Source organism: Phalaenopsis equestris, unplaced genomic scaffold, assembly GCF_001263595.1.
Source record: "Phalaenopsis equestris unplaced genomic scaffold, ASM126359v1 Scaffold000294, whole genome shotgun sequence".
In the NCBI taxonomy this organism is placed as follows: domain Eukaryota; kingdom Viridiplantae; phylum Streptophyta; class Magnoliopsida; order Asparagales; family Orchidaceae; genus Phalaenopsis; species Phalaenopsis equestris.
The window spans coordinates 722,079-732,825 of NW_018164736.1; the positions used below are offsets into that span (position 1 = coordinate 722,079).

Sequence of the window (10,747 nt, forward strand, 5' to 3'; positions counted from 1 at the left end):
GTTTCCACAAACTAGGCATCGCTCCGTACGCAAATCTTTATCACTACGACCTACCAGAAGCTCTGGAGAAGAGCTACAATGGCTGGTTGAGCAGAAATGTTGTGTATGCTCATGCTTTTAGATTCGTTTTTTATTCATTTTATTCCAATTTTAAAGCTCTAGTCTTTCTCGATTTTTGTATTCTCAATGTTGTTTTTACTGTTTCCCACTGGATTTTTCATCCAGTTTTGTCTTGTTAATGCTAAAGACAGACATTTTTTTAGTAGGATTTTACAGTATATGTCTTAATTCTCAGCTTTTTATTAATATTTACCTCATTATAACCGGTTAATCTTATACTGTTACTCCCACAACTAAGTTTCATGCGTTTGCTTCCTCTTTCAAGTTAAGTAAGTTTTTTTTTAAGGAAGATTTACATGCATACCACTCAATCCTTATCTCTTTAAATATCTAACACTTAAACTTAAATTTTTACATATATGCCACCTTACCTATGCATGAAAAGGTATATTACACTTTTTAAAAGTTAAAATAATGGTATTTTTTATATGATATGAAAAATTTAGTTGGTATAAATTTGAAAATAAAAATTTAGGGGTTAGATATGTAGGTAAATAAGAATTGGATGATATGTGTATATTTAACCCTATTTCCAATTGAATGCTTCATATTAAAATAAGCTAAGTTATCCTCTCTCTGGAGAAAAAAAACAACATATATTTTAAGAAATAAATATTTGTTGTGATGGCTACTATTGTTCTTGGGCAAATGATTTCTATTATGCTTGATTATTTTACAACAAAATTTTCTTCTTTAAATGATTGAAAACCATACTGTTATTTTTTTACTGTATTCATTCGTTCAATTCATTCTACTAGTGATCCCAATATGTGATAACCATTGTTATCATCATTAGCTTTATGCCAACAATTTCTGCCAATTTGTTCTTCATTCATGGGTGTTAAAAAGAGAAGCCAAACATCTTATGGATGGTTAGACGTTAGTGAGAATATTTGAATAGCCTATAATAGTCAAAGAATGGTTCTCAAACCAAAGTTAGGCTTGGCTCAATTGACTGGTGTGATTTATGGTTCTTAAAATATTCAATTAACTCTCCAATAGTTAAGTTTATTTATCTCACATTCACACCCTTGTTAAGAGTGTTTTTAGTGCATTTGTTAATTATAACATTGTAAAGATGCAACGAGTTTTTGATTTTAGAGAATTGGAAGCGAATACTGGATGATTACTATTTTAAATGGAGATTCATCAAGGCACTGTGATATTGTTTAATTGTTGATACTTTTTGGTGTGTAGATATATAAGCTATTGTGCACCAAGCTATTTGCGTAAAATTTTGGAATAAGAGTAGGTTGACTGTTAGTTTTTTAAGTATAACTTGAATTTTTTTCTCCATGCTTATTGTGATTGTAGAAATCCCTATATAATGAATCAATGCTCAATTTGACTTCAGAAAATTAAATTTGGGACTACATACGGTTGAATTTATGTAGTAACTCCATTATAAAATTCAATGTGTCATGGAACTTTGTAGACATCAAGATCATATAAAATTGAAACCCTACTGATCTAGTTTATATTGAAACAAAGCAAGGTAGCTCTAGCTAGACTAGATCGGCTCGACCAATAAAGTTAGGCCATTTTCTTGAATGTGACTTGTAGCCACATGCTATAACTACTCCTTGTGGGATGGTGACGATCACCAACACTAACTATAACAAGGAGGCCATCGGACCAGCCCTCTAGGTCTATCTTGTTGGCAGCATTCTGTTGGTTACCTTTGATCACTGACAACCTTTCTTTACTAGGTAAATTACAAAGAAATAATTTAAAATTTGGATCCACCAGGACCTCTTCGAGCTTTTGTTAGTCCCAAGTTGATCTCTATTGCCGGTTTTTATCAAGTTTTTTTTCCTCTGTTTTCTTATTAATATTAAGTTCTCAAAGATAAAAATATATCCATGTCAAAATGGTGTGATGTTGTTATTGTTTTCTGATGAGCTTAAATCAAAGAGAAATAATTTTTTCAGAGTTATTCTTATAAAATTGCATGTTAGAACTTCAATACTAACATAATTTTTTAGTTTATTTGGACTTAGATGGAATAAGTTAAAGTCTCCTGTAAAGGAAAACCTTCTATTAAGGTTTTATTATTATCTAATGAATATTGCAATTTCAGTTGCATATTCATGACAACCTTTAAGTCAATAAAATGAGCATGTTGATTATTATCTTCCCAGATCTAACAACATATGAATATGAATGTTAATACTATAACTACTATGATCTCCATTATGACACTTCTTATAAACCAACATTTCACCATGTAATCAAGAAACAACAACAATTACATACATGCTAAATTGTGCAAGTTAGCATGCAACTCTACTACATATTCATTCACATATGAAATTTTAAACTTCAGCGCAACATCCGTTGGATCCTTCAGGAAATAGGGTAGTCAGTGATCATATCCTTCATGCAGCGTAGCATAGAAATGAAATGTATTAGATTTGGTAGGTGTAAGAGGTTTCTTATTTTTATTTCTATTGAAATTAAAGTTGCAAGCATAAACACATTATCTTAGATAGCCAATTGCTTGGTTGAGGACAACCAAGTGGAAAGATGTTGAAAGATTACATTTGTACCTTTTCTAAGAAGTTCATTAAACGACAATGAGAAAAGCTTAATTTTGATGAGATATTGATTGCTTCATATAAACCACTCTTATGTATTGATGAGCAGAGTTATTTTAGGGGATTGCAATGACATATATCAATTGAAAACTTAACTAGTTTGGCTTAACCAATAGGTAACATGAAGAGGCTATTTTATTCAATATTATGTAATTTTTTTTTCTTATTGTTATTGAAGAAATGATTACTTTGGTAAAAATTATATTTTCCTCATTCATGAGTTAGGCTTCTATAGAGCCATACAAACTTTTTATAAATAACCCCTAAACTTCTTATGTATTTCCTATTTACAATTAGACCACTCAAAATAAGGTACAAATCTCAACACTCCTCTCAAGACGGGCAAAAGATATCCACTAAGCCCATCTTGTCACATAATCTAGACAAATTTACTAGACTTAAGTCTTTTAGTGAGGAAGTTGACAACTTGCTCTTCAGTGGCTACATGACTTAGCTCCATTAGCCTGTTTTTCAGCTTTTTCTTGATGAAGAATCTATCAATCTCCACATGTTCGAATCTATCGCGTGTACTTGTTCTCACCCCAAAACTTACCTTGATCCACCTTGAGCTCGACTAACAAGGCTCTCAGCCACATCATCTTGACAACTCCTAAGGTCACGACCTTGTACTTTGCCTCTGTCGTTGACCTGCTACTAACGATTGTTTCTTGCTCTTCCAAGAGACCAAATTGCCCCCTACCAACATGCAGTATCCTGAGGTAGATCTTCTGTCATTCGTATAACTCGCCCAGTAAGCATCACAATAGCCCTCAATGTCTTGATGTCCATTCTTCCTGAAAATCAACCCCTTCCCTAGTGCACTTTTCACGTATCTCAGAATCTGATATACCGTGTCTATATTACTCTTCCTTCAATAATGCATATAGCGGCTCACCACGCTCACTCCAAATGAGTTGTCGTGACGCGTATGACTTAGATAGATCAGGTGACAGACCAATCTCTGGTATCTCACACGATTAATTGGCTCTCCACCCTCTGCACTCAGCTTGACATTCTAATAAAATTGAGAGACTGTAGGCTTGCATCCCCACATGCATGTTTATGTGAAGAGATCTAATATACTTTCTCTGAGATAAGAACATCCGTTCTGATTCACGAGCCAACTCAATCCCAAGGAAGTATCTGAGTTGTCTATAAGGTCCTTCACTTCAAATTCTTTGCCCAATCTAACCTTTAGTTGAATAATCTCTGTTTCATCATCACCAATGATAATCTTGTCGTCAATATACACAACAAACATAGTGATGTGACCTCCATTTTGACGAAAGTGCACTGTATGGTCGGCATTGATCTGTTGATATTCCATGCTCACCATAGCTTTTCTGAATTTGTCAAACCAGGATCGAGGAGACAACTTCAAGCCATAAAGTGACTTCCTGAGCCTGCACACCTTACCCACTTTTTGACCTGTACCGTATCCTGGTGGTATGTCTATATACAACTCCTCCAATAACTCACCAAAAAAAAAACATTATTCACATCAAGTTGGTATAACCTCCACTCATCATTCACAACCAGAGAAACTAGTGTCCTCACTGTGCTCATCTTCACTACAGGTGCAAAAGTCTCGTCGTTGTCAATGTTATATGTCTGACTATACCCTTTCACCATTAATTGTGCCTTGTAATGCTCCACTTTCCCATCTGTATTTTGTTTTACTGTGAAATCCACTTGCACCTAACTGTTCTTTTTTTCTCTGGCAATGATATTATCTCCCACATCCTATTCTTATCGAGAACACCAAGTTCCTCTAATATGAAATTATTCCATTATTCCACTTTGAATTTTTCTTACTTACCTACAACATTTGAGTATAGAGAAGTGTCTAAAGATGCAATGAATGCTTCATGTGCAGATGATATGTGAGAGTATGAGATAAATTGAATAATATCATGTGAGAAACTAAAACAATAAGGAGAGTAACGATTCGAAGAACGACCCGCATTACTGTGATAGGACTTTCTTAAAGCCATAGGAGTGGGAGGAGAAGGGAGAGGAATCGTATCATCTGGGTAATCAGTTTTTGAAGTAGAAGATGTAGGTTTCTCAGGAGTTGGGGTGGACCGAGACAAGAGACTTGATGACACGAGTGACACGACAGACACTGTTCTCGAACTTGATGACGCGAGTGGTACGATAGACACTATTTCCTCATTCTACTTCCTCCTCATTGTTTACACTCTCAGCTCCCTTTGAGCATGAATCCCTTCACATTCAGGTTCTTTTTCCTCATTTTTTGACTCTTCCTTAGTTGATCCTTCCTACACAACGAGACAAGACATCGTTCCCACATTACCTCTGACCATCATTACTCTCCCCCTCACTCCTTATAGCTCCAATATCTGATGAGTCACTAAAAGGTGAGGTCAACCCCAAGGTATAATACTGTTCAAACTCTCTAAAGGACATATCCATGCTCACAAACAATCTATTTTCTTTCGGACTCCAACAAGCATACCTCTTCTAGGTAGCAGAATAACCTACAAAAATATACTTCACAGCTCTGGGATCTAGTTTCCTTATTGATGGTCTGTTTTCTTTCACAAAACACACTCAATAAAAAACCTTCAATGGGAGGATCCCACTATTATCTCCTTTCAACTTTCGATAAGAAAACTTCAAATCCAACATTCTCGAGGGCATTTTGTTGATTAATTGAGCCAATGTCAAATCTGTTTGTCTCCACAAGTACTTTGGGACATTCATCCCGATCATCATGCTTTGAGTTATCTCTAAAATATGTCTATTCTTTTTCTCTGCTACTCCGTTTTGTGTCGATGTGTATGAATATATGGTTTGATATTGTACCCTTGGGCTGACATGTATTCTCTAAGCGCCTTGTTGGTATACTCTGTCCTATTATCAGACCTCAATACTTTCACTACTGCACCGTACTGAGCCTGAATCGCCTTGAAAAAAACTTTAAAAAAGGCATACACTTCACTTTTGTTGCTCATTTTTTGTTGTTCATCAGATATAATCAATAACGCGAGAAAAACAATCAATGAAAGACACATAATATCTGTAACTATCCATAGAAGTTGTAGAACGAGTTCCCCATACATCTGAGTTCATACATCTGAGTGCATAAAATCAAAAACATAAGAACTCTTTTTACCATAACTAACATAAGAGCTCCTGATATTTTTACCAATGTCACATGCATCATGCACAAGTTTTTGTTTATTTGCATTTTATTATAATGATGGATACAAACGACTCAATAGACTAAACGAAGAGTGACGCATGCGCCTGTGATTTAGCAACAAAACATCTTTCACACTCCTCTCAGATCCTCCTACCCTAGCAGTCTCAACTTCTCAACCATGGATGCTAAGGCTGAGTCCATCCCCTCTTTATCCAAGTATCAGAGTTCACTATGCACGTGTCTATCTCAAGTCTCCGACCAGTCCCCTTCTCTTGAAAGATCACATTTGGAATATCAATTGGAATATCAAATGAAGATGAAGCAACACATTTTAGTTAGAGTATAATGACACTAATGAAAAAGAAAAGGAGTATGTAAAATATTAGACAAAGTCACAGAATTGGTAAACCTTACTGTACCTTTATCAATCACAGACTGTGTTGTATCATCAGAGGTTTGAACGCTCACTGAAACTGTTAGGTGAGTATAAGAAGAGAACTTACTAGCGACAACTATTACATGACGAGATGCACCAGAATCTATTATCTATTCTAGCAATCTTGTGGTGGATATAAAGACAAGAGCACGAGTATCACAAGTACCTTTGGTTGAGCAAATACATATGTGAGAAAATTTAAACAAGATGAATTGGATTATTTCTTATAGTAATTTAGGAAATACTGAAGTTTAATACTAATATAATTTTCATAAGGTGACCTTTTAATCAATGCTTAATTTTTTCTTTCAATAAGTATTTGAGTTTAATAACACAAATTCTGCTATTGGCGAGCCAGCTAGCTTAGAATCAGCTATAAATAAAACTAGTGTAATTTTGAAGCCTTCCCTTTCATGCCTTAACTATCACACTTTCACTCAATGGAAGTGCATCTAACATGGAGTCAAGTTTAGATCACCACCAGGGAGATTGTTTAAAATAATACACTTAAGCTAAGCAAGTAGAAATGGTCTATCTTCCTTAACCAAGCCTTTAATAGACTGCATAAATCACTTACTTTAGCTCTCCATAGAAAAGATGCTTTGACATTCTAGTGCTCTAATCTCAAATCAGAACTTGCTGAAAGAGTTAAGGAAAACCAGAAACAAATTTGTATCTAAGAAAAGGAAAGGAGCATTTACATAGATACCACCAAATTCTGTGCATTTACATGTCTAACACCTAAACTTTGGTTTTTATATTTATACGACCCAAATCTTTCATATTACTTCAAAATAACCTTTTTTTTATTGTTAAAAGTGAAATACACCCTTTCATGCATAGGTAACGTGGCATGCTTGTACAAATTGAACTTTAGGTGTTAGATATTTAAATATATCAAAATTGAGTGGTATGTATGTTAATCTTCCTGAAATAAAATACCTCGTGGAATATTGCTTATTCAACTTTTGAGTATTGAGTAGGCTTTTGCTTTAATCTTGCCTTTTATCTTGCTTCTTTTGAAAGTTGATTCATAGCAAAGTATTTTCACACTTATTTCCTAACTATTCACATGACACTTGATCTGTTTTTTCTTAAAGTAACTTTATTTCCATGTAAAAAGAATGACTTGGATTCCAAAACTTTATTTTTTTTGCATGGATAAGATTTATCAATGATGTATTCCGTGCAGAAAGGACTACGCAGATTATGCAGAATTTTGTTTTAAAACTTTTGGAGACCGGGTGAAGAACTGGTTTACATTTAATGAACCGAGGGTTGTTGCAGCGCTCGGATATGATAATGGCATTTTTGCTCCTGGAAGGTGCACAGGCTGCACTGCTGGTGGCAACTCTACTACAGAACCTTACATCGTTGCCCACAACCTCATCTTATCTCATGCTACTGCAGTGAAAAGATATCGTGATAACTATCAGGTAGATCATCATCTATTCTGTTCTTATAATAATGTAAAATAGTTTATATATGATTTCTATCAAAATTCTATTCTATTAGACATTAATATCCATCTTTCCTGATTACAGAATGCCCAATATTCTTACAATAATAATGTAAAATAGTTTATATATGATTTCTATCTATTAGACATTAATATCCATCTTTCCCGATTAGAGAATGCCCAATATTCTTACTGATGCTTTGTAAGTTGGATGAATAATCTTTCATAACTCATGATCTCTCTATTTCATTAAATCTGTCAGGCTAGTCAGAAAGGTAGGATAGGTATTCTGCTAGATTTTGTTTGGTATGAACCTCTTACAAATTCAACAGCAGATGAGGCCGCAGCTCAAAGGGCGAGGGACTTTCACATTGGATGGTAAGTGCTGAAAACTTGCGAAGTGTTAAAATGGCCTACTAACTCTTTGTATGTTGCCATTTTGGTTCGTGAGTCTATAAAAGCGATAATATAGTCCCCTAACTCTTTTAATGGTGGCTAACATAGTTCTCTTTGGGAACTATTTTAGTCTATATTAAAATAGAGTGAGTATTAATTTGATACTTTTATGGACTCTTGGTCCCAAATTGCGGAATATAATAGTCTGGGGCTATTTTAAAACTTTACTCTTTCGAAAAGTAACATAAATCAGCTTGCAGTGCTTATAAAACTTAGAAATGGTAACCTGAAATAAATATTTTTATTTTTGCAGGTTCCTTCACCCAATAACATATGGCGAGTATCCGAAATCATTGCAAGATATTGTTAAGGAAAGGCTTCCAACTTTCACCGCAGAAGAGATTAATATAGTGAAAGGTTGTGTAGATTACGTAGGAGTTAACCAGTACACGTCCTACTACATGTTCGATCCACATCTTCCAATCCAAACACCAACTGGCTATCAAGCAGACTGGAATGTTGGATTTGCTTGTGAGTTTAGTCATCTCCTTTACTCCCCCTATCACTTCTTAACCACGCATTTGCTTAGGGGCCGTTTGGGATCACTTTTGATTTGATTTTATTTGATTTATGTTTTTATTTGAAATGAAATATGTTTGGTATGGTTGAATATATTTAGTTGGCTTTAAAATAACTCAAAAATAACTTTTAGATGTTTTAAGTTTTCTTAAAAATAAGTTAAATATCATGGAAAAAAATTTAGCATACATATTTTTAAAATTAAAAAATATAAAAGTAGAAGACAAAAAGAAAAATGAGCTCAAACACGCTCTAATTATTATGTATGCTTATTGGTTTCTACACTCCTGTAAATGCAGATGAACGCAATGGTGTGCCTATAGGACCAAAGGTAATTTTTACACCGAAAACTATTCTTTGACCTTGTAGTATCATTCATGCATTGCGATCTCGTTCACCTCTTACCTTATCTGATCATCCTGCCGCCTCGATATAAAACATCTTGGGCTAATAACATACATACCACCGAATTCCTATGTATTTACATATCTGCCATCTAAACTTTACGCTTTGCATTTATACCAATCAAATCTTTCATATAACATCAAAATTACCACCATTTTTAATTTTTAAAAATTGAAATGCACCTATTAATGCATAGGTAAGGGATTATGTATCTGCAAATTGATATTTAGGTGCTAAATATGTGAATACATAGGAATTAAGTGGCATGTATGTAGATCTTCCAAAAATCTTTGGGAGGAATTAAGTGGCATGTATGTAAATCTTCCAAAAATCTTTGGTCTTTACATATATGCTTTCGCTCCTTTCTTAGAAGATTCAACCACCACGTGGTGTAAATTTTGCAGGCAAACTCAGACTGGCTGTATATTGTCCCATGGGGAATGTACAAAGCTGTAACATATGTGAAGGAGACTTATCAAAACCCAATAATTATTTTGTCTGAAAATGGTACTTATTTGAATAATCTTCACTGTATATTTTCATAGCACACAATTCTTATGTTTCAACATATCTAACTCCTGCTGAGTGCTACATTGTGTAAATATGAAAGTTAAGGTGTGAGATTTGTAAATGCATAAGAATTGTGTGCTATGCATATAAATATTCCTATAATCTGATTCAAGTTTTGAAACACATGAAGGAATGGATGATCCTGGCAATGTGAGCCTTCCAACGGGAGTACATGATACGACAAGACTGAATTACTACAAGAGCTACATAAGCGAGTTGAAGAGGGCAATGGATGATGGAGCCACTGTGATAGGCTATTTTGCTTGGTCTTTGCTGGATAATTTTGAGTGGAAATTGGGTTACACTGCCAGATTTGGAATTGTGTATGTGGACTTTAAAACCCTAAAGCGTTATCCGAAGATGTCGGCTTACTGGTTCAGAGATGTGCTCCAGAGGAAGAAATAAATCTGTCTCACCTGCTTCTTTCTATAAGTTTTTATGTTTTTGCCTTTGTGGAATTGAGTGCATTGTCTTCTTTTAAAGTTATCGTGCATTAGGGTTTGTGCTGACGAGAATCTTGTTTGGTTTTAAGACTGCATGTTGCATGTTGCTACCTTGTGGTTGTAGAAGGTAATTCTGTATTATGATGTTTGCAAAAAAAATATTAATAATAAATAAAATGGCATTGTGGGATTGATTTTGTGTAAAGCTGATGAGCAACGTGACTTCATTTTTCTCACATTAGAAGTTAGGGAAACTTACAAGCATTCCACACATTTCATCTGTATTTACGAATCCAACGCCAATAATTTGATATTTCCCCAAAATATTTTGGAGTCGTAAAACGTACATTTTATTTTAAGAAGTATAGTGATGGACCGATGGTGATATTTTTGATGTGATGCTAAAGGTTACAAACAGGATTTAGCTCTAATAAAATTTAGTGAATAAATGTAATTTGAATTTAATAAATTTTGTGGATTAAATTTTAAATAATTTTTGGCATTATAAATATTAAATCTATTTAAATCCACTTAATAATTTTTTAGAAAACTACAAAAACCTACTTAATTAAA

General features: G+C 34.2%; 1 protein-coding gene across 1 annotated transcript in view; it reads left to right on the plus strand.

Moving 5' to 3' along the window:
• LOC110025189 (beta-glucosidase 1-like) overlaps window positions 1–10,368 on the plus strand; it is a gene marked incomplete at its 5' end in the record, with an annotated part of 14,993 nt that extends 4,625 nt beyond the window's left edge. The window contains 6 exon segments of the mRNA XM_020725508.1: window positions 7,515–7,758; window positions 8,044–8,159; window positions 8,491–8,708; window positions 9,056–9,087; window positions 9,566–9,668; window positions 9,862–10,368. Of these exon segments, the coding sequence (XP_020581167.1) occupies window positions 7,515–7,758; window positions 8,044–8,159; window positions 8,491–8,708; window positions 9,056–9,087; window positions 9,566–9,668; window positions 9,862–10,136 (988 nt within the window).
• Between the last annotated feature and the right edge of the window lie 379 nt (window positions 10,369–10,747).